The sequence below is a fragment of the Silurus meridionalis genome, chromosome 9 (assembly GCF_014805685.1).
Source record: "Silurus meridionalis isolate SWU-2019-XX chromosome 9, ASM1480568v1, whole genome shotgun sequence".
NCBI lineage: Eukaryota > Metazoa > Chordata > Actinopteri > Siluriformes > Siluridae > Silurus > Silurus meridionalis.
Genome location: NC_060892.1, coordinates 4,604,537 through 4,629,079, shown reverse-complemented (window position 1 = coordinate 4,629,079; position 24,543 = coordinate 4,604,537). Strand labels below are relative to the sequence as shown.

Genomic DNA, 24,543 nt, shown 5'->3' with positions numbered 1-24,543 from the left:
TCCTTATATTTTATTTCTATTTTTCATGTTTACATGTTTACAGTCATTAAAATGCATTTCACTACATGTCGTACTCTGTATGAATGTGTAGGTGACAAATAAAATTAGAATTTGTATAATTGAATATCAGACTTGAATACGCCAATAAATGCTGGCAGTTGATTTGTATTCAACAGCAAAATGTCTGATGTCAAGGGCAAAAAAAAGCAACAAAAACAGAGATTCAGACAACATTTCTTTAATACAAAGTCAACATATCTACATACACAGTGGTTTTTAAACCAATTATTGTATTCCGTTAGAAGTAACAGTTTGAAAGCAGTATCACTTGGCTTTCGTACAAAGACAAACATATTTTTTTTCAATCACTTCAGAATTTTGGCTTTTCTTCTTTTTTTTTTGTGTCAATAAGCTCACTTTTCCACGTGTAGTTTACTTTTCCTTAGCACTTTTCCCTAATCAATCTGACGTATCAGGTCAGATGTCTCAGAGATCAGGGATCCGAATACTCGATGAAAAAGTCCTAACGTTCGATACGCCTCCAAGATGTCTGCCAGGTTTATTCGGAGTCTCAGAGATCGGTGCGTCCAAACGCGTAGAAGAGCGACTCGTGGAGAAACGAGTCAAACTCCGGTTCCCAAGGCAGCATTGGAATTCTGTCCAGATTCTAGAATTCTCTCTCCTTTCCAAACTTTAGCAAGAAAACGATTTCTGGGAGTAAAAAAATGATGTAGTATGCATGTATACAGACTGAAGGATCAGTAAATCAGCCTGAGGTGGATAAAAAAAAAAAAAAGAATGAAGAAAATGGGCAGTGCTGAGAGACAAGTCCTGCTAAACCCAACGCACCGGCTGTGACATGATTCAACACACCAGTGAATTGGTTCTAAGCAAATTTGTGCAGACACTCCATTATGTCTTGATGTTCAAGCGTACAAACCAAGCACACCAGCTCTTCCCAGGTTCATTATCTTAACAATTTATTTGATTCAAAAGGTTAAAAGAAAAGTGTTAAATGCAATGTAATAGCGGCTTCAAGCACTTACATATGAGGAAAAAAAATAGAGTGAATTGTTGAAATCGCTGGGGTGGACACTCAGAGCTCATTTGGCAAAAAACAGTGAAAGTAAGTGGGATCAGAGATGGAGAATGTTGTTCTTACAACACCAAGTTCCTCAGAGAAATCTGGATAGATTGTTTTTTTTTTTTTTTTTTTTCCATTTTGAAATTCAGAATTGTTCAGACAGAAAACGTGTGGGTCAAATTATACAAATACATATCATCTAGATTTGTTTATTTACAAGTCATATTCAGGATCATTGTTTATACATAACAAGCCGATGATCAGTTTTGTGATTTCAAAGTAAAAAACAAAAAAAGTAAAATGAATAATAAAAAAGAAAAGTAAAAATGAATTTTTCACAAGGAAGATAAAACATTACGTACAGTTCATGTATGTTAAAACATTTTGAAAAACAAAACAAAAAAAGTCGATGTTAAAAAATTCTACGTAAAAAAAAAAAATGTATCTACCTCATACTATACACTACTAATGATAATAAGAATGAAAAATCAAACCTATGAATTCATACCTTATGTGAGCGATAAAGAATGAGGCCAAGCGGCATTTCTCCAAATCAGGATGAAAATGAAACGTACAAACGTATACATGTTCGTGAGTGAAATAAAAAATACAGGAAATATACTACCCATACTAAGATTTGGATACATCTTTGTATTTTGCATTTAAATATACCATGTATGTGAGTGTGTGTGTGTGTGTGCACGCAAACACACACGCACAACCACATTCCACGTTTCTATAGTGAAAAAATAGAATGTCTTTTAACATAATATGAACAAAACCAGCTCATTTTTCTCCTCCTATTAAAGAAAAAAAAGAAAAAAAAAAAAACGAGACGGTATCTGTATCTGTTACAAAAACTAAACGGATCGACTCAATGAAATTGTGTTAATTTTGATAATAATAATAATAATAATACAACAATGTTCATTTTGTATAGTTACAACAACGATAAGGCTTTTTTGGAAATAAGAAAAAACTACACACGGCTCCTTTCACAGCACAGTCAGTATCTTCCTGTTGGACACCAATCCGAATGCTCTGCCGTTTAAACATTCTCCAGCACACACACACACACACACACACACACACACACACACACACACACACACACACACACACACACCATTTTGACTTATGCAGAAAGCAAAGGAAGAGGAGTTTCCTGACTTCCTGTCACACACATTTATGTTCAAGTCGTAGTTAAAAGTTCGGAGACGCGCACGTTAAGTACCGCTGTTTTTCTCTTCGCCGATGTTGTTTAATGGTGTTCGCCAATAAATGTGTCCCGGGAGCTCAGGGAGCCCCCGAGAGCAGGGGTGCAGACTGGCATGAGGAACGTTCACGATCTTCGTTGGTCAAACAAGATAAAGTAAGCTTTGTCAAAGAAAAGCCTTCCCAGGTTCGAAGCAATGTTGCATGTTGGCCGATTGGAGTACCAATCCCATGATTCTATGCGTGTGGTGGAGGTAATGATGGTGGTCCACGTCTACCAGGCTCGTGGCAGTGGGAAAACGCCAGTCGAAAGGTAACGTATATGACTATCCCGAAAATTAATCGGATCGTCATTTGGTCCTCACATTCCTGGCTGAAGATACTGTCACACTCCGGTCCTCCATACGCTTTCAAGACAAAGCTACATTGGCGTGTTGTGAAGACATTGGCTAGCCTGTCCCAAAAGAAGAACCTGGAACGACTTCTGGAGAACTATCGCTTTCTTAAAGATGAGCACAATTTTGCGTTGACGTCGTAAAATGGATGAGATTGTAGAGTTTGTGGGGACCGCAGATAAAAATCCCTGCCTACTTCACCAACACAAAAGCCTGGAATTTGCCCACCGAGGCATCTCAGCCCAATCAGCTCACCAATCAGTCTCAGTGAGATCATGTCCACATTCGATCATCCGCTGAAACACACGTGTAGGCGAGTTCTGAACTTTCGCCCCGTTTTTACTCGCTTGTTATTTTTGTGGTATCTTTACAAGATCGGTTTGGAGATATACGTCCACGTATAGATTAATAATATCCTCTGGATCAGAACACTTGAGGTAAAGCAAAGCGGTCCGACTTATAGATCATTCCCACCCTGCGGCCTGAGCCAAAACTTTTGGTTCCATCTCATGATTAAGGACGTACTTGGTTTCAAAACGGATCCCTGCATCTGCTTCGGCTTGGTATCTTGTCCAATTTGGATTTTTTTTTAAAGATGGTTCTGGAATCCGACACCAAATACACTCTGGAGTTTTGTTTTGTTTTTTCATGGCAGGGTTTATTTAGTTATTTTTTGTTATTTTTTCTTACGTTGGATTTTTTTTGTCTAGTTGTCACTGTTTCAAATGTTTCAAGCAGGTTGTTCCTATGGCTCAGGAGGCTGTAGAGGGGGCGCTGGGCAGGGGGGAAGGAGATGGCTTTTACGTTGCATAGTGATCAAAGCTTCCTAGGTACTCGAGAGCTGCCTGGTAGCAAAACTGGTACTCGTCCTGCAGACACAGCAAAATCAAACAAAATTGTCTATGAATTTTTTATTACACAACAGTACTGGGTTAGAAGATTGTGCTACTTTTAGGTTGTACAGTAATACAAAAAAAGTATGGATTGTAAAAAAAAAAACGTCATATACTTTATATCAATATATTATTATATTATAGATTTGCATCAGTAAAAAAGTTAACAATGTCATGTCGATTAAAAAAACACACAAGTTGGCATTTGTATCGCGCTGCATTGTTTTTAACATATTTGCATCAGTTTATTTATATACGATTATCAGTATAATTTTATTATTTAGTAAGTGACAAATAGTTTGTGCTTATTCACTGATGCTACGTAAATATGACGCATCACTACACTACAGAGACTGAGACGTGTTCTGAGAGTCACATAGAATACAGATTAACATGGCAGAGGTAGAGCTGCAACTTTCTGGAGACACAACAGGAAAAGAACATCTGGTTTTATGATTTGCTGTCAGTCTGAACAAAAGAAATAAAAGTAAAAAAAAATAAAACTTATCGGTACCATATTGACTTGCACAGCATTATGTTTCCGTTGCATTTTAATGCAGTCAATCGCATTGTGTCGAATCGAATCGAAATCGTATCACATCGCATCGGTAGCTGCTTCGTATGTATCTTTAATGTATCGTATGGTACCAGATGTGAATCGCATCGCCCTCAGTTATAGAGATGCACATCCCTAGTATAGAATATACATACAGTATATATACTAAACTTCACGACTGCTCCTTGGTGATGCAATGCTACCATCACGCATACACCGACTGTACCTTTTTGTACTCTATATGGACAAACGTTTGTGGACATCTGACCTTGAGATTAGTATATGCTACCTAAACATCCAATTCCAACACTTAGTTCCCATTTGCTGTTGTGATAACCTCCACTATCCTGGATTCCACTCTAGCCCATGTGAACCATATCTTCATGGAGCTGGCTTTGAGCACAGGGGCATTGTCATGCTGGAACAGGCTTCTGTCTCCTAGTTCAAGTGAAGACAAAATGTAATGCTACTGCATCCAAAGACGTCCGATACGGCTGGAACAGTCAGCTGTCCCAGTGCCTTCATCCATATAGTGAATGTATCATTTATCTACACTCTAAACCAGAAACTAATTCTTTGAATGCTCATGGATGTTTGGTCAATAAAATTGATTCTAAACTAACAAAGACTGACATTGCAAGGAGAGAACAGTTTCTAGATTTTTTGTTTGTCTCACTTAAATGATGTCTAGATATTTTTGCTATGAATGAATGAAAGGTATTATATAAATGGAATAAACCTTTTGGACGTTTTTTGTAACAGTGTCTCTCACCTCGGTCTGCACCATGGCCGGCCGCTGGGTCCTTAGCATTTTGACTGTCTGGAAGATGTCCACCACGCCCTCGTAGCGCATCCGCTCCAGCACGATACTGAGCGTGATGAAGACTCCGGTCCGCCCCACGCCAGCACTGCATCACACACAAGCAAAAAAAATATTTCAACACATGTTAACATGTACAAATTGATCTGATATGTGAAAACAGGACAGCAACAAATCTGATGCTCATGAATGACAATAATCTAGTCCTTTTTACAATCATCTCTACACTGAAGATGAAGATGATGGAATACTCGTGAAAATCCAAAGAAACCTGTTTTTGTGTGGTCATTTGTGTAGAACATCTGGATATACACTATATGCACAAACGTTTGTGGACATCTAAGTTTAAGGTTCGCGTGTGCTTTGTGAACATCCCTTTCTACATTCGCTCCAAAATTTGCTCTCATAATACTCTCCACTCTTTTGGGAAGATGTTCCACTAGATGTTCAGTGTGCTTGTGGAGATTTATTAAAATCAGGTACTTGTGTAGGTGAATTGAGGAGCCCTGGGGTGTCGCTCCGATTCATCCCGAACGTGTTTATTAGGGTTGAGGGTCAGAGCTCAATCGCAGGAAATCTTCTACTCTAACCCAAATCTTTATGGAGCTGGATTTGTGTACAGGAGCACTGTCATGCTGGAACAGGTTTGGGTCTGCTAGTTCAAGTGAACGGAAAATGTCATGCTACCACATCCAAAGACGTCCTGTACAATTGCCTGGGGATTCCCAGCAGTGGGATATTAGGGGGAGGAGCTTTTTTAAAGATGTCGGTAATGACTTTTAGACATGCAGTGATCCAGGAACGCTGAGAGGATTATCGAAGAAATAATCACCATCAACTCTGAGTGCCAATTCTACAGGGAGGCATGTCGAAGCATAACCAATAACACACACACACACACACACAATCTCACAAAGCCTTTTCTTTCTTTCTTGTGGTCTGTCTGTCTTTCTCTCTCTATCTCTCTGTCCTTCTTTTTTTTACTCTGTCTTTCTTTCACTGTTTCTTTTTCTTTCTCCTTTGCTGTCTTTCTCTCTCTCTGCTGCTTTGTCTTTCTCTCTCTGCCTCTCTTTCTCTCTTTTTGTCTCTTTGTCTTTCTCTCTGTCGTTCTCCTCTCTGTCTCTCTTTCTTTCTATCTCTTTGTCCTTCTCTCTGTCTTTCTCACTCTCTGTTTTTTCTTTCTTTCTTTCTTTCTTTCTTTCTTTCTTTCTTTCTTTCTTTCTTTCTTTCTGTTTCTTTGTCTTCCTCTCTATCTGTCACTTTGTCTTTCTTTCTTCCTATCTCTGTCATTCTCCTTCTCTGTCTCTCTGTCGTTCTATCACTTTGTCCTTCTCTCTCTGTCTTTTTCACTCTGTTTCTTTCACTTTTGCTGTTTTTTCTTTCAGTTTTTGTCTTCCTTTCAATCTGTCACTTTGTCTTTCTCTCTTTCTGTCTCTTTGTCTTTCTCCTCTCTCTTTCTATCTCTTTGTCTTTCTCTCTATGTCTTTTTCACTCTGTTTCTTTCACTTTTGCTGTCTGTTTTTCTGTATTTCTTTCTCTCTCTTACTTTCTATCTTTCAGTCATTCTCTTTCCACCTCACACTTCGGGTTGTGGAGCAATAACTATTATGACAACAGATTTATTTTCGCCCCTGTCGTTTACCGGGGCTGAAAACGGTGCATAAAAAAGGGTCTGACTTAGCGAACATCACCTCCGCTCGCTGCACATCCGCTGCCTCACGCCATGAATCATAACGACTACGGTTAAACATTGTTGGACGTAACGACGCTGCGCGGAACTGCCGTTTAATAAAAACCTGCAGTGTTCGTCTGGCACCTGCGCAGCTGTTTGTCCCTGAAGCCGCTCTCGCGCATCCCCAAAGCCCGTTTAACACGCGGCGACTTCGAGACGTGACAGGCTCCATGAACAGGAAGATTCATGCTCCCGTTTCACTAAACTCGCTCAGCCATTTAATGAGCGGCGCCTCTGTTAGGTTTGATATTTTGGGTGGGAAGAAAAGACCGGGTGAAGCAGCTGTAGATTAATAGAGATGTGTGAGAGGTAGAAAAGTGGAGTGAAAGAGATATGAGATGGATGGGGAAAATGAGACATGAGCCACCTGAGCCAGAGTAAACAAAAGCGATGTGTGTGTCTGTCTGAGAGAGACAGCACTTAGAATACGGGTTGGGAGATCATCTTTTTGTGAGCAATCACATCCCTGCATACACACACTTTATAAAGTGTCTATCACACCTGCCAGTTCCATCATAGATCAGATCAGAGCAACCATGATTTATTCAACATCTTCATGCACAACAAATAGATCTTACAGATCCTTCAAGATCCTACAAGATCTTTTAAATCAAACATCAGAAGTGTTTGGATGATTTGACTTCTATTTGTGTGAATCAGAGAAAATGTTAATTATTACAGTAGATGGGTGTGAAATGTAAAAAGCAGTCTCTGGCTTTGGTTCATAGCTTTAATTGTCTGATCATCGGAGGGTTCTTTTGCGTGCGAGAGCGACGAGAGTAATTATTATTATTATTATAAAGTAGGCTGTTTAACGCTGTCGCGTGTGCAATGGTGCTGCTATAGGACTTTGAGAGTTCGGTCTTATCCAGACTGAAAAGAGAGGATGCTGAAGGCTAATGGGCTGGAAGTGTGAGAATCATGTCTGATGATGCCATTAAAAGATTTAAAGCACGCTTATGAGAAGTGTGTGTGGGAGTGTGTACTCAACACTCAAGCCTCCAGAACGAGGAATGATCATCAGTCCGAGGGTATATATTTATTCAGGGTGTGTGTGTTCGTGTGTGTGTGTATGTGTGAATTGTACCTGCAGTGGACAGAGATAGGACCGTCCTGGCCGAACTGCTCCTTGGTTTTATGCACTTGGCCAATGAAGTCGATGAAGCCTTCGCCAGATTTGGGGACTCCCTGCTCCGGCCAATCAGTGAACTGGAACTGCCTCACAGTCCGAGACTGTCCATCCTGAGAGAGAGAGAGAGAGAGAGAGAGATAGAAAGAATGAGAAAAAGAAATAAAATCTGAAAAAAACTAAAAGATATAAAGTACAAAGCTTCAAGAAACAAAGTGAAATTATATTACAGAAGGTCATTCATGTCATTTATAATTCTTCTATAGGAGTGGTCAAGTATTTTCAATTGAACACGCCCATCTGTCCCACTCATACACGCCCATCTATTTCAAGCACGCCCATCTATTTCAAACACGCCCATCTATTTTAAGATCGCCCATTTTACCCACATTTGTTCCATTCAAGCATGCCCATCTGTCTCAGACACGCCCATGTGTACGATTATGACACGCCCAGCTGTTCCACATTTATTCCACTCAAAGATTCCCATCTGACTCAAACACAGCCATTTGTTCCACTTTGACATGCCCACCTGTCCCACATTTATTCCACTCAAGCACGCCCATCTGACTCAAACATGCCATTCTGATTTAGACACGCCCATTTGTTCCACTCAGGTTCTCCCACCTGTTCCACTCAGACTCATCCATCAGTCACATTCTCACATGTTCACCTTTACCACGCCTATTTGTTCAACTCAGACATGCCCACCTGTTTAACTGAGACACGTCTATCTGTCACATTCTGGCATGCCCACCTTTACCATGCCCATTGGGTCCACTCAGGTACACCACCTGTACCACTCAGATACGCCTATCTGTCACTCTGATGTGCCCACCTTTACCACACCTATCTGAGCCACTCAGACACGCCCACCTGTCCCACTCAGACACACCCAACTTTACCACTCAGCCAAGGACACCTGTTTACTCTCTAAGATGTCGAACTTTACCACACCTATCTACACAACTGACACTCCCACCTTTACTACACACAGCTGCATTATTTAGACATGCTCATCTGTACAACTCAGACCTGCCCACTTTTAACCACACCCATCAATCCCATTTAGTATTGTATTGAAAAAGAGAGAGAAGAAAGTGAAGTGTCTTTGAACTCTTTCCCATAGCTAGGTTTGGAAGATTTCTGCCAGAAGAAGGTAAATGGAATGTGTGTGAGTGTCTCTTACAGAGTGTCCCATACAGAGCGCCTGAGTTCAGCTTACACTCACACTGAGTGATCAAATCACAACACAGTCAAACCACTATCTCACCCATTCATCTCTTCTCCTTCATCTCACCCATTCATCTCTTCTCCTTCATCTCACCCATTCATCTCTTCTCCTTCATTTCACCCATTCATCTCTTCTCCTTTATCTCACCCATTTATCTCTTCTACTTCATCTCACCCATTCATCTCTTCTCCATCTCACCCATTCATCTCTTCTCCTTCATTTCACCCATTCATCTCCTCTCCTTCATCTAACCCATTCATCTTTTCTCCTTCATTTCACCCATTCATCTTTTCTCCTTTATTTCACCCATTCATCTCTTCTCCTTTATTTCACCCATTCATCTCTTCTCCTTCATTTCACCCATTCATCTCTTTTCCTTTATTTTACCCATTCATCTCTTCTCCTTCATTTCACCCATTCATCTCTTCTCCTTCATTCCACCAATTCATTACTTCTCTTTCATTTCATCTATTCATCACTTATCCTTCATCTTACCTATTTATCACTTCTCCTTTATTCCATCTTCTCCTTCATCTCACTTACTCATCTCTTCACCTACAATCTTTTTAATTAATCTCACCCACTCATCTTTTCTCCTTTACTCTCTCACTCTCCTTTATCTTATCCTCTCATTTCTTCTCCTTCATTCTCTCACTCTCTATTTTCATCTCGACCAATAATCGCTTCACTCATTCTCTTACTTTCTCTTTTCTTCATCTCGCTCACTGATCCCTTCTTCCTCATTCTCTCTCTCTTCCTTAGTCTCACACTCTCACTCTCCTGTACTTTCCTTCATTCTCTCTTCTCTCAGGTGTGTAGCTGCAGTGACCCTCCCATCATCTCCTCTCTCTCTCTCTCTCTCTCTCTCTCTCTTCCCCAACCGCCCCCAACACTTTAATAAGTGAATATAATGAACTGAATTTTGGACGGAGTGAGTCGAATCCTGTGATTAAATACGTGACTAGGTCTCAGCTGTGTAGCTGCAGTGACCCTCTCATCTTCTCTCTCTCTTTCCTCTAGCCTGAACCTTCTCCTATCTTAAACACGATGGTGTTACGCTTCCACAGGTTCTGTCTCATAATCCAATCCCAATTACACCATTGACACCATACATGACTCTCACATTCTGCTTTCTCTGTGTGGAAGTGTGTGACTCTCCACAGAATCTCTAATGCTTTCCGACAGAAGCAATACTGCAGTGTGTGTAAAAGGCCTCAGGATGAACGTTCCAGAAAATTAATTTACCAACATGCTTTAGAATTAGTATAAGTTTGTTTTTGCATTTATTTTTTTAAAGAGAATCAGTCACGCTGAAGGTTTTCAATCCGAACCCGTTAAATGAAACGTATAATCAGTTTATTTTATAGAACTGAAGGTGCACTGAAAAAGCCGCTGTTTGAATGTTGAGGTTACGTTCGTGTTCCGCATTAATATGCTGCCCAAAAGTAATTAATAAAAGATGCAGAATGACGGAGCTACTTTAATATGCATAAGGGCTTGGGAAGATATTAGCATCTGGTGTGTGTGCTAGAAAGTCTGAACAGTGTGTACGTTGTGAGGCTTACCCTTGCGTCTGTAACTTTAAACTCTCGGAGGATGTACTGGGGCATGTTGTACTCGGCCATGGGGTCCACCACGAAGTACTGATACCGAGCGGAGCGCTCTGCTGGCCAGTACTGATGGCACTTTTCCTATACACACACACAAACACAAATTAATTCCAGTCTCATGTCCCATAAACTCACCCAGGCTGTTTTACAGCTGTTTATTTTGCTCTCAGAACTAACAGACCTGACTGGATAGACGGTTAGTTCATTAATGCGGTTGTTTTATGGTTTATGGTTACTATGGTAAGATTTTTTCACATGGTAAGGCATTAAAATATAACTTGGTTTTTAGTTTTTCCTCAACGACACGGAAAGTGGGTTCTTATTACCTGTGGATGAAGTACACAAGCCATGTTGAGTTAAAGTAGAGATACAGTAGGTAAAATATGACTCCAGTAAAAGTAAACTTTCACTTGAGTAAAAGTACAAAAGGATTTGCCTTCAAATGTACTTCAGTATCCAAAGTACTATGATTTATTATGTCTATAATGTTTCTATTATCATTTTTGTTACAAGTCTCTTTCTTAATCAATTTAGATTATGTGAAAAGTTGTTTTCAGCGTGACGAATGATTCGCAGTTCCTGTAGACAGTCCGAGTGAGCGGCAGTTCAAACGTCAGAGGAACCTCATCCATATTTATGATGTGGTGCGACCCGATTCAGTGGGAGCGCATCTGATTTAATATAAAGAGTTTCATTGGTTCACCTGAACCCGTTCGGAAATTTCATTGGTCTAATGGGGTTCAGGTTTTTGGCTTGAAGCTTGTGAAACTGGAAAAAACCCAGGAAAAATCCACAAATGAGCCGCTTCGTTGTTTAAGCCGCGAGCTTTAAAGAGTGGGAAAAAAGTAGTGGCTTATAGTCCGGAAAATACGGTACTTAAAAGAAAATCACGCAATTAAGGCCACGGGTGTTGTGGCAAGTTACAGTCAGGAGTTTCTTCCATCATTTATTCCTCATGAAATGTTCTGCTTGCTGTTGAATTGACGCTGAACTGTATGTTGGCGATGAGCAGATGCCACCAAGCGCCAATCAAAACAAGTTTAAAACAGAGCACGCGCTCGTCCCTGATTGGTGACTTGCTGCGTGTTTGACCACTTAAGTTTTTATTCACTCAAATAAAAAGGAACAAATGATTTCACAAAAAGAAGTCGAGTAAAAAGATATTAGACTTTTAAATGTAGTGACGTTAAAGTGAAAGTCTCCCCAAATAGAAATACTTAAGTAAAGTACAGATAGACCTAAAAGCTACCTCAGTACAGTAACAAATTACATTTATTTTGTTACTGTCCACTACTGCTTATTTCCAATTGTGTATAGTCTTTAAATCAATGTACATTCTTACTGTATTTAAGCCATTTTTTTGACTACTTTCTAGTTTTAATATAAGATAAGAGTTTTAAAGATATAAGCAACTTTTACTCTCTACTAAACTACATTTATACTTTGTACTTTTTCTCCAAAATATTTTGATTGAAAATGACCATTACTTATTACATTTTTTTTTCAGCTTTATCTGGCGTTGTTTATTTATTCTGCCAGAAAAGCAAGAGGTGCAGCAAATCACATTCAGCACTGAATATTTGCTTTTACTTCACCCTAAAGGATTTACTTTCGTTGTATATGGCCATTGAATACTAATAGTTCTCCTACTTTGTGACATGATAATGTAAATGTATTTGTTAAATGAAGATCCCTTTTTGAAAGATTGCTTTTTCTACTTTGCTTTTTTTGGACCGATTCTTTCGATCTTGATTTCGTTCTGGCATGTTGAAGAGACTGTTGCGTTGTTGGTTAATGCAGCTGTGCAATTTGATTTGCATTTTAGCAAATAAAACCTTACAAATCTTTGGCTTTTTACTAGCATTTGTCTTGGTGTTGAGGACTAGTGCATCCTATGTTCAATATGAGTCAAATAATCAAGTACTGCTCAAATCAGATTTGTTTTATATTGGAATTGGTGACTTTGAGATTTGAGTTTTTCAGTAAGGTGTCTACACTTTGATCAGGTACTCTTTACACCTCTGATTATTAATGTCTTTATAGAAGACAAAGGAAAATGGTGGCAAGTGAGAGAATTCCTGTTTAATTCTACTAAGTAGATCCTCGTAGACGATCCACAACATTAGACATGTTACAAATGTTGTATCATCCATTAATTCTTTAACTAAAAATAAAAACTGGTACATAAGAAAAATTAAGTAAGTTGTTGCTTATTTTCCTATAATTGTACCCCTTTAATTATGCAGATACCCACAGAAATGATTTGCTATATAGACAAAAGTATGTGGACACCTGAACATAAGAATGGTACGTTCCTTTCTTTCTAACATTTCAGTCCACTTTTAATCCCCATTTAGTTTAAAAACGCCACTCTCCTGTGGAGCTTTGTGTGGATTCATTCAGCCAAAAGGGTGTTAGTAAAGTCAGGTAATGGTATATAAGGGGGCCTGGGGTGCAGTCAGCGTTAACATTCCTCCCAAAGGGGTTCAGTATAGTTGAGTTCAGAGCTCTATAACATCTTAAGAGATCTTTTACCACATTAACCATGCCTACAGGGGCATTGTTGTGCTGGAACAGGTTTGGGTCTCCTGATTAAAGTGAAGGGAAAATTTCATCATACCGCATCCAAAGACAATTGTGTGCCTCCAACTTTAAAGAAACAGTTTGAGAAGCAACCACATATGCCTGGAAAAGTCAGGTGTCCCAACACTTTTGTCCTTATAGTGTATTTAGTTGAAGTGTTATAGAAAAAAACGTTTTCTAAAACTGTAACTTATGATGGTTGCCATAGTAACCTTTTATAATTTTTTTGTCATGTATTATGAATCGCTTTGAAAAATATTATACTTTAGAAATAAACCGCAGAGATCAGGACTGATATTCACACACACACACATAACACAACACAACACACACTTACTCTGCCCATCTCCCTCAGCTTGGTGAGCATCACCACGATGGTAGAATTGTTCTCCCACAGCATGCGCCAGAAGTCCTCTGTGGTCTCGGCTAATGGGCCCTGGGTGGCTATGTAGGCCTTCTGCTGCCTACACACACACACAAACACACACACACACACACACACACGGATTAAATGCATTCATGTTCCGTAGCTCATCTTGTACATAAAGTTTCTCCGGTAGGCCGAACTCACGCCCGCTTGTGAATTCGCTGCAGATCCTGTCGAGACTCGGCGCCGAGCCAAACGGAAAGTGCACAGGAGTGTGAATACGACTACTGAGAATAACTAAAGTGAGATATGGAAATTTCATGGCTGCCTGGAAGCTGCAATAACCATTATAATGCTACCGAATGCAAGACACAGCAAGCATTAACACAAACTCGACACTATAACCAGACACCATTCGTAAAACACGACGAGCGCATGTTTACCGCTCGTCCAATTTGTTCTTTTTTTTTTTTTCCTTTCCTGTTTTTTTTTTTAATCTGTTTTTTTTAATGACCTTTTATAAAGCTTTGTACAGTAATTGCATCCTGCAGCTCACACCAGAATGAGACATGGGTGCGAGGGCAAAAAAAAAGGCATACATCTAGAATCTGTTCTGGCACCAAGGTGATGGAATGAACTTCCCCTAGATGTCTGAACAGCTGAGTCACTGTCTGTCTTCAAATCACGGGCGAAAAAAGCTTTTCCTGAAACACTTAAAATAGCACTTTTCCTTGTTTGGTTTGTCTTTGTTTATTAAAAAAATACAAGAAAGTGTGCTATAATTCCTCGCAACAGAGTTTTAGCCTGATGGTATTCTAAGTATGTAACCTAATGAACCAATGTTGATATATTCAATGATAGAGACTTTGGAGGTCGCTCTGGATTAGGGCTTCTACTAAAGGGTGTAAATGTAAAATGTAATGGGTGCCAAAATGACCAGAACACATGCTAGAGTCTGAAAGAAAGACGCGAGCGCCTCTTGCGTACCTGTATCCGTCAATGAAGCTGGAATTGATGTAGTCGGAGCCCTCAAGCCCTCTGATTGGCTGAAGGCACACTCGGGTGGTCTCGTACGGCATGATGTTCACCAGGCGGTTCTTGAACTTGTTACAGGGCAAGTTGGCACTTATAAACCTCGACGTGTGGGCCTTGGAGTTGGCCAGTCTCTGCAAAGATGAAGACAAGAACATGAGATGTGAAAGACGAATTGCTGCGTTACACTTAATACACAGCAACAGTCTGCTACACTGGATAAGGTTTATAGTTGGATATGAACAGTTTTGCACTCCAGTGTCTGTCAGTAAACACAATTGATAACTTTAACTAACCCAGATGAGGGGTTCCTTTTGAGTCTGGTTCCTCTCCAGGTTTCTTCCTCATGAATCTCAGGGAGTTAACATACAACTTTTCCAATATCCCTGCAATGTATATGTGACTTAATGCCTTTTTTTTTAAGATATAATTTTGCTTTTCTTTGGCGGCCATATTTGTATGTAAGTTTGTCGTCCAGGAAAAATAACATTATCGTTTTTTTCTTTTTTTTACATGTATCTACCCTTATCTGGAATATATCTACGAACATAAACCTATGAGAAACAACATGTGAGTTTAGAGTGGTCTGGTTTGGATCACACGTGAGTCACGGCTGTGTTCCAGCTGCTTGGCACTATTGATAGAGGTGTGTTGGCCCAGATCCTCAAAGCACCTGTTCCATCCATCACACACAATCATCTCTGAAATAGCGATAGAGTTGGCGGAAATGGGTCGCTGTCACATCTAATATACACGCATGCACGATTTTACACACACGGGCGTATGGAACGTTTATAAATGAGAAACGCTCAAATAAACTAACATGAAAATCAAGTGTCCAAATATTTTGATCTTAGACAGATAAGAAGAAAAAGTGGCAATATAGTGAAATAAAATCGTCTCATGTTCGTCTTTGGATCTAGAACCCAAATGTCTACAGTTCATAGCAAAAATACAACAATAAAATATACAAATTGCCCTTGAGGTTTGAATACATTCGAATGACTGTATGTAGTCATATCATCCAAATTGAGGTTAGGATGCATTAGCATTAGAGCAGCCATGATGGCTACAATCCATCCCTGTTTTTAGGTCGTCTGTCTGAGAGAATCTTCTTATGACTGACACCCTTTCTCTCCTTCTCTCATTCATTTTCTCTCTATCCATCTTTCTTTTTTTTTCCCTCTCTTCACACAGTTACTTCTAAACATACTGTACAGTTGGTTAGCTCTGCTGGATAGATGTGTGTGTGTGTGTGTGTTTGTGTGTCTCACTGGCTGGGTGCCTACTCTTCAAAGGAAGCACCTGGAAAAGCATGAAAAAGCAGAGAGCCATGCATCTGGCTGATAGAATTTAAACACACACAAACCACACACACACACACACACACACACACACACATGCATACACCAGCATGCACATACACTCTCAGTGTCAGAACTACATGACCAAGCAATTTATTTCTACTTCGACTCCTACTGTTCAGCAACACACACACACACACACACACACACACGCACATACCCACACAGCTCTTAGCCTAAAATGAAGAAATTGCATTAGAAAATTCACACCGTTTCCCCCTCCTTAGTCGAGACGTGCTCCGCGTCCGATATTCCACTATTTTAATTCTGATCTAAAGCTGTAGAACTGAGAAAGGAAATCTGTCTCTTCTGTAAATATACACATTCAATATAAATACAGATGTACCAGATCTAACGGATTAGTATTACAGTAAGACTTACTTTACTGTCTGCTATAAACGAAACGTCACTATGGAGCTGAAAGCTGGGACGACCAGAACTACAGGTAGTCCCCGACTTACTAAGGAGACGTGTTCCCATGACACCGTCATAACTTGAAGAAGTCGAGACGTGGCCTATCCTACCCAGGACTCTCAAAGGATAGTGATCAGTATGGGGTAGTATACTGTAATCTAACAACAATGTACAACAATGTAACAAAATACAATACATCATTTAGCAATAGAGCATTTTACGGTACCATACTGTATAGACCTTACAGTATATATATATATATATATATATATATATATATATATATATATATATATATATATATATATATATATATATATATGTGTGTGTGGCAGGGGGCAACTCAGAGAACATCTAGAACTAAGAAGAAAGTCTAATCATAGGAATGGTGGCTTTTTCTCTAAAGAGACAATCATTCATTCATCCATCTATTCATTCATTCATTTATTTCTGTAGAGCTGTTTTGGGAGACTGTTTAAAGCACTATACAAATAAATGTAAATTGATTCATTTTTCATCAGTGTCACTGTTTTGCTATAGACAGTATACACTATATGGACAAAAGTTTGCGGACACTTGATAAGATTCGTTTGTGCTTTTTGAGTTTCCCATTCCAACATTTATTCCACATTTGCCTTCATTCTTCTGGGAAGATGTTCCACTAGATTTTGGAGTGTGCTTGTAGAGATTTGTGTGAGATTCATTCAGTGACAAGGGTGTTAGTAAAGTCAGGTACTGGTGAAGGTGAGTTGAGGAGGTCTGTTGTGTTCAATAGGTTTGAGGTCAGAACTCATGCCAGAGCAGTTTTGGGTCTCCTAGTTCACGTGAGGGGAAAATCTCATGCTCCTGCAACCAAAGGCGTCCTATAAAATTGTGTGTGATAGTTTGGGAAAGAAGCACATATGGCTTCAGACGTCCCAATACTTTTGTGCATATAGTGTATATCCAGAATTGGTCATGTATAGATTTTCTGCTACGTTAAGCTCTGACGCATGATCTGGACACATTAATTACACTGGGACAATTTAAATAAGGTAGTTTCAAAGGAACTGCTGGAAAGACTCCATCCATCTCTCTCTCTCTCTCTCTCTCTCTCTCTCTCTCTGTGTCGATTCATCATCATCAGCTAATAATTAAAGCCTCCTGTAGCTCTCCCACTCCTATTAATAACTCAGCCGAATCTCGGTCCTCTGGCGTGCTGCTTGAGTTCCATCATTTGCATGGACTGCGGCGAGAGCGTCTTCCCAGGAGATGACGAGCGTCGCTGTTCTTCGCCCGACAGATGCGTTTCTCCGTTGTGGAGGGTAATTTAACAAACGATTACAGGCTGTAGTGCAATACGGTGCACGCAATTAGGTCAAGAGCTACTCAGAAACGAGTGAGCTTTTAATGGATTTCAGTCACGTAGCATACGCTGTGATGTCAACAGCTCTTTGCGCTCGCAAAGCGTCTTTCGCAACAACCACGGGCCTCTAACTTCGGCTACGTGTGTGGTTTCTGTAGTAAGGTAACAGCGGTACATCAAAGCCAGGAAGTCAGATTAAAGCAGCTGTTACTATGGATACCAGAGCTCATACAGTGTAATCCTTCATCGAACATTCGCTTTTTACATTTCTTTAATAGATAACACTCATTTATTAGTCCCATATCCTGTTATAATAACCTCCACTCTTCTGGGAAGGTGTTCCACTAGATTTTTATGGAGATTTGTGCTCATTCTGCTACAAAGATTTTATTAAACTCAGGTACTGATGTAGGTGAGGTGAGACCAGGGGTGCAGTCAGCGCTCAAATTCATGACGTCTTGCTGATGTCTTGATCAGGTTATGTTTTCTTTTGATTTCATGTCTCTCGTCTGCATTTTTGATTATTTATTTTTTAAATAAATATCTGCACCCGCATCTACTCATTCGTTTAGATCGAGTCACCGTGTTATACGCCTGATATGTGGCAAAGAATAAAATACATGGTGTGTGATTTGGGACAGAGCCCATCTCATAAGGGATTCTGTTTTTTTTGTTGTTTTTTTGTCCAACCTTCACGGCTAGGTGACGTGTGTTACTTGTGTAGTGTCATGTAAGGACTTGGACATTCTGGATCCGATGAGAGATATCAGAAAGAAACACTTTCTCGAGCCGATGGCTGCTTTGATGCTTCTGCATCTTGGATTTTGTATAATACAAAATGATCATTAATGCGTGATAAAATGACTTACAACACATTATTAAATGTAATTTGGATTGTGCTTTTCTGATGAATTCCAATGAAGGTGTTCAGAAATTAATATTCTCACTGGATTATTGAATAAGATTATTAATGGATTAAAAGCTGCATACAAAAATCCTGGCATTCCTCTCCTGTAATTCCCACCACTCATCTTTGTAATGAGGGTTGTTTCATTTTTCAGTTGATCTGTATTAGTGAGCTACCTTGAACTCCAGCTCCATGCCCGTGACGTGCTCTCCGGCCTCCACCTGAGCCTGTTTCTGGATGTAGGAGAAGAGGCTGCGGGCGGGGACCTCTGTGTTGCCGCAGGCGACCGCCTCCAGCAGAGCGTCGTGGATGAAACTGTACTGATCCTCCGTCTGCACCATGTAGTTCCTTTGGGCACGCATCAGCGTCACGTGGCCGTAGATGTCCACCGTCTTCTCGTGCTTTATGCGCTCCAGCATGGCGTCGATGACGATGAAGCAGCCGGTGCGGCCCACGCCGGCGCTAAACACACACGGACAGTGGAGAGTAAAAAAGCAGGCAATAATAATAATAATAATAATAATAATAATAATAATAATAACAATAATAATATTAATAATAAAACAATAGCTTACATTGCTACGCATTAGAAATTTATTTTACCTTTTTAAATGTGGAGTTTTAAAGAAAGGAGCTTTAAATCCAAAATCTAACCTTATTATGGCCAAAAAAAAAAAAACCTGTCTGATCCACACTATCATCAGCCCAAATACAGCTTGGTTGCCTTCAAGTGACATGACATCCATCAGCAGCAAACCAATCAGAAAGTATGATTAATGATTCATATCAGATGAATATTAAGCGTGGGGAAAAAAAACCTAATATAGGTGTGCAGGTCAAGCCCTATTACAGTGAAATATTACAGTCTCGAAAGCCAGACATCTAGTAAATGCCTTATATAATGATCCTGATTGATTACTATTAACGGCCTTAATTAGTTTGGTGTTGGACTCAACAAGAAGCAAAACACACCTCCATCATTGACAGAGCAACTAGGGATCATCTAAAATAATAAAAAAATAATTCGAACCAATTCTTGTAATATACATGTGGTAGGCCATAAGGGTCAGCAAGCCTGAAATTACTGACTTACGTTTAAATTTTTACACCATGAATATGTATAAAATTATTCCATATTAAATCTATTCTCTTCAATTCCTAGCGTTTCTCTCGCTTTCAGCCGTCACATCACTTGTCGCCGATCAAAATCTGCCATGAGGCCTTCAAAGTCAGCAGTAGTGTAAAGTACATGCTGCTTGAAGCTATTGCTTTAACCAGATTCCAAGTAGGCCAATCCGGGACCATTTAGCATGTGTACAATAACGTCTTTATTTTCACGTCCAAGGTAATGCGCTAGTCAGAGCTCGCATACTGAAAACAAATGTATTTCCTATCTCCCTTTTCATCCCACAATGGCTGATGGAGGAGAAGAAACTGATTTGGTCAGTTTGTGTATTGAATACATGATATTTAAGGAAGATCAATTTAGAATACTGAGTTCAGGGAATTTTTTGAGAACCTGACCAAGGTTCATGTAAAGCACTGGATTTTATATGTATTTCCAACTCCTGAGGGGCCATGTGATCTGGGGGTAGGGGAGGGGGGCAGCATTACTCTGAGCAGTGTCGATCACAATGACATTAGCTAATCATGGAAATCTGTGTGGTACTGTAATGAATGCATTAGAGAGACATTTGTGTTACATTGCCATGTGATGCAGCATGAGCAGCAGTTTGTAAAAAGAAAAATGTGGTTGGCTGCGTTTCAGAGGAAGAGTCTCAGAGGAAACACATACGAGCCAATACCCTCCCTTTACTAATGATATTTGGCAGGTGAATCAGAAAGAAAAAAAAGAGAAAAATGATCAAATAAAACAGGTATCTGACCTGCAGTGGGCGATGATGGGCCCTGCATCAGGTGGGTTGCAGGTCTTTACCCTCCGCAGGAATGCCAGGAAGGGTGTCGGGTACTCGGGCACGCCATGATCCGGCCATGCTGTGAACTGGAACTGACGTACCTCACGTTTTTCACTAGAACCATTCTGTAGAAAGAGTGAGAAAAAAGAAAGTATGAACAGAATGTAACTTCACTCTGCACATTCACTAACACATTCTCCTCATGTGTTAATCAAGTCGACAAAAATCTGCTGACCAACACACACACACAAAGGTAAAAATGACCTCAGTGGTCTGCAGCCTTCTTTCTTTCTTTCTTTCTTTCTTTCTTTCTTTCTTTCTTTCTTTCTTTCTTTCTTTCTTTCTTTCTTTCTTATTTTACATTTTACTCCCTGACAGAAGCGCCACTGAATAAATGAATAAATAATCGCCGTAATTAAATCCACCTTGCCCCAGTTTTTTCGACACTCTAGTGCAGTGCTGGATGGTTACGTTAAAAAGTACATACAACTTTGCATTCACCTTGTGTGGACCTTCCACTGACATAATCCTTGATGCAGCTAATTAATGCTAAGCTACACCTCAAAATCGAACCATAATCATAACCTCAGCAAACAAAAACACATTTTTTTTTTTATTTACAGAAAAACAGTTTTCCTCATTGGGACAAGCAGAAACTGACACCAAATTCATTTAATTTGGGACCATGTGACCTTTAATAAGAAGATATAAAAGGGGATGCACATCTTCATAACTGAGGCTGATGCAATTTACAAACCCGACGCATAGCCAATGATACGATACATTTAAGATAAATATGAAGCAGCTACTGATGCGATACGATTTCTCCATATTACGATGCAGTGTGATCTGATTTTGATTTGATTCAACAATGCAATGGAAAAATATGATGCTACGCAATTCAACATGGTACCGATTGATTTTCGTTCTTCTAAACACATGGCCCCTTTCACAAACAGGCCTTTTTAAAAAAAAAAAAAAAAAAGAAAAAAAATGTAATAAAACCAGATGTTCTTTTCCTGTTGTGTCTCCAGGAAGATGCAGCTCTGCCTCTGCCATGTTAATCTGTATTCTATGCGACTCCCAGGATGCACCTGGGTCTCGTCATATTCACGTAGCAGCAGTGGTGCTGATAGAAGACGTTTGAGAAACCGTTTAGCGAGGTTATACATTTAATAATAAAAGTATAGCACATCTACTAATAATTATATATAAATACGTTTTTTTACCGATGAAAATATGTAAAAAAAACAATGATGCAAACGCCAACTTTTATCCGATGCACACTTTTTTAAATCGATGCATCACATCATTAACTGTTATTCAGATGCAGATCTGTGAATCCCACCATCCCTAGTATTTACGGTTTTCCAATCATATCGCTGCTCCAAATTCCTATTTTCCACTACAGCAAAATAAACCCCTGAAAGTTTTTATCTGCAGTATGAAACCCTTTACTGTGCATCTGTATTCTGCTCTGTTGTGACTGTAAAACAGTGTGCACCCTCTTTCACTCTCGCTCTACTTCACTGCTAAGTGTTTGCAACGTAGCATGCTGCCAATTACCTCTCGAGCATGTTTCTGAGAACAGAGACACGGCACAAAGGTCTGTGTGTGTGTGTGTGTGTGTGTGTGTATATGTGTGTGTGCGTGTGACATACAAAGAAAGAAGGATGGCACAATGGCCTTAGGCACGCCTCACCTCTTCACATCTAGCCTTCCTGTTTATTTCTCCCTAATCTACAGACAGAGCCCCCTGCAGAGCAGTGTCCTGCAGAGCAGTGTGCCCGACTCCTGAGGGAAAGTACTGAGCAAGTGTGTATAAGTAAAAGAGAAAGAGAGACAGCAAGGCGAGGCTTTTGTTGCTTAGATAGTTAATAAGCAGCTTCTGGCCTGCGCTATACGAGCTAAGAGAAACTTATTTTTGCGAAACGTCCATCTTCAGAAACTGGTTCATGTCCACTTTGTGTTGGAGAAAAGCTTAACGTTTATATTATTGTGGGAAATAATCAAACCGGCAGCTCTGATTGTACATGTGAACAGTATTTCTATGACAATCAGGAAGGAGTTCTGGATGATTAATTGATTTACAGTATTTTTACCTTGTGCCTTGCCTTCTCTCTCTCTCTCTCTCTCTCTCTCCATACACACACACACACACACACACACACACACACACACACACACACACACTCAACCAAACCATTTTTCTCAATTCTGCTCAATTCTGATTGACAGGTTTTAAAGTTTTACAGAATGTCAGTATTTTTACCTTGTGCTCTCTCTATCTCTCTCTTTTTCTCTCTCCAAACACACACACACACACACACACACACACACACACACACACACACACACACACACAGAGATTCAAGGGTTGTTCAAGGGTCCAACAGTGGCAGCTTAGTGTTGCTGGGATTTGAACTCATAACCTTAAGATCAGAAGTCCAACATTTCAACCATTTCCCTATAAAGTGTGATTCCAGTTGCTGATACTGGAGAATAATCAGCTTCTGAATGGTATCCAATCACACCACTCCATCATGGATTTTTTCCTATAATGGAAATATCTTATTCCATGTTTAGTGCAGAGTCCTACCTTGTGTAAAGAGAAGGTGCGTACGCAGAAGGTGGCCAGCTCGATGGTGTCCAGCAGGGTGACCTGGGTCATGCCGTATGTCTCCGTCCCTCGACTCGGCCAGTACTGATCGCACTTGATCTGAATATGCAAACATAACAGAGCCATGAATATGAATGACAACAGGATTATGAATATGAAACAGGGTCACAGAGTACAGAGTCCAGTCCACAGAGTTTACCCAGAGTTCCTTGGACCTTAACTTACTCACATGACCGAAAACTATTCATCCAAACTTACTTTTAAAAAACATAGATATAAGGCTTAGATACGACACATCAAGTTCCTCCTGTACCCATACAGAGGCTGAAAAGACTCAAACTTGATCAGAGACTGACGGATGAGCCGAATGACAAGCACCTGCCAGAATCAGTCAATTCCTCTGCATCCTCACTTCTAACCACCTTCAGTCACACACACGATCCTCAGCATTGACATTTACGTTTCAGACACTTGACAAAGCTTCAGGCTGCTGACAGAAGGACTATTTGTAGCTGATATAATATAAGTAATAACAGGAAACTCAGTTCAAGACAGTATGCGTAAATGTAAACGGATAAACTGCATCACGTGCCATTCTATAATGAACAAAAGTATCACTTTTGGAAAATTGCTTTCGTATAATGCGAATAAAACACTTTGTAGTCTCCAGTGCGAGTGCTTGGTACCAGTCAAATTTGACATGGCACATGGAACAGAAGTTTGGGTTTTTTTTTAGTTTCACAAGAAATAAAACGAATGGCTGCTAAGGAAACAACAGGCCTTTTCCAGCTATATAGTTCTTCCCCAAACTGTTAGTACAAAGTTGGAGACACAATTGTATAGGATGTGAACGTGGTAGCATAACATTTTCCCTTGACTTGAAATAGGAGACCCAAGCATGATCCAGCACGACAATAACTATGTGCACAAAGCCAGCTCCATGAAGATACATGGGTTGGAGTGAAAAATCTCTGGAGTGAGATAAACACAAATCTCCAAGGCAGGCTCCAAAATCTAGTGGAACATCTTCCCAGGAGAGTGGAGGAAACAGCAGATGGGGACTACATACTTTTGTCCACATAGTTTATCTCGATGTAAACAGCAATCAAATTAAGGCCAACAACTCTGGAAAAGTTTCTCCTGTGCTGAGAGATCCCCCTGTGGCTGATGCGTCCCAGACCTCCTGTGGAATCATTTTAGCCCATGTCGAGCAGGCTCTAATTAACGCTATCTGTGATGAAGCGAGATTGGGGATTGAGTAAATGAGGTGTCGAAGGTGCTGCCATTCTGGATGGTTGCATTTGGTGAAAGAAAAACCTCCCACTGA

At 40.0% G+C, this 24,543-nt stretch overlaps 1 protein-coding gene across 19 annotated transcripts in view; it reads right to left on the bottom strand.

The window, feature by feature from the left end:
* Positions 1-222: 222 nt before the first annotated feature.
* ptprsa (protein tyrosine phosphatase receptor type Sa) overlaps positions 223-24,543 on the bottom strand; it is a 191,319-nt gene continuing 166,998 nt past the window's right edge. For all 19 annotated transcript variants that reach the window (XM_046856810.1, XM_046856812.1, XM_046856814.1 and 16 more), the window contains 9 exons: positions 23,196-23,315; positions 20,567-20,721; positions 18,857-19,142; positions 14,606-14,784; positions 13,589-13,715; positions 10,624-10,749; positions 7,783-7,937; positions 4,916-5,051; positions 223-3,563 (listed from right to left, as the gene is read on the bottom strand). In XM_046856810.1, coding sequence (XP_046712766.1) covers positions 3,495-3,563; positions 4,916-5,051; positions 7,783-7,937; positions 10,624-10,749; positions 13,589-13,715; positions 14,606-14,784; positions 18,857-19,142; positions 20,567-20,721; positions 23,196-23,315 — 1,353 coding nt within the window. In that variant the 3' untranslated portion in view covers positions 223-3,494. The remainder of the gene's footprint in view (positions 3,564-4,915; positions 5,052-7,782; positions 7,938-10,623; positions 10,750-13,588; positions 13,716-14,605; positions 14,785-18,856; positions 19,143-20,566; positions 20,722-23,195; positions 23,316-24,543) is intronic.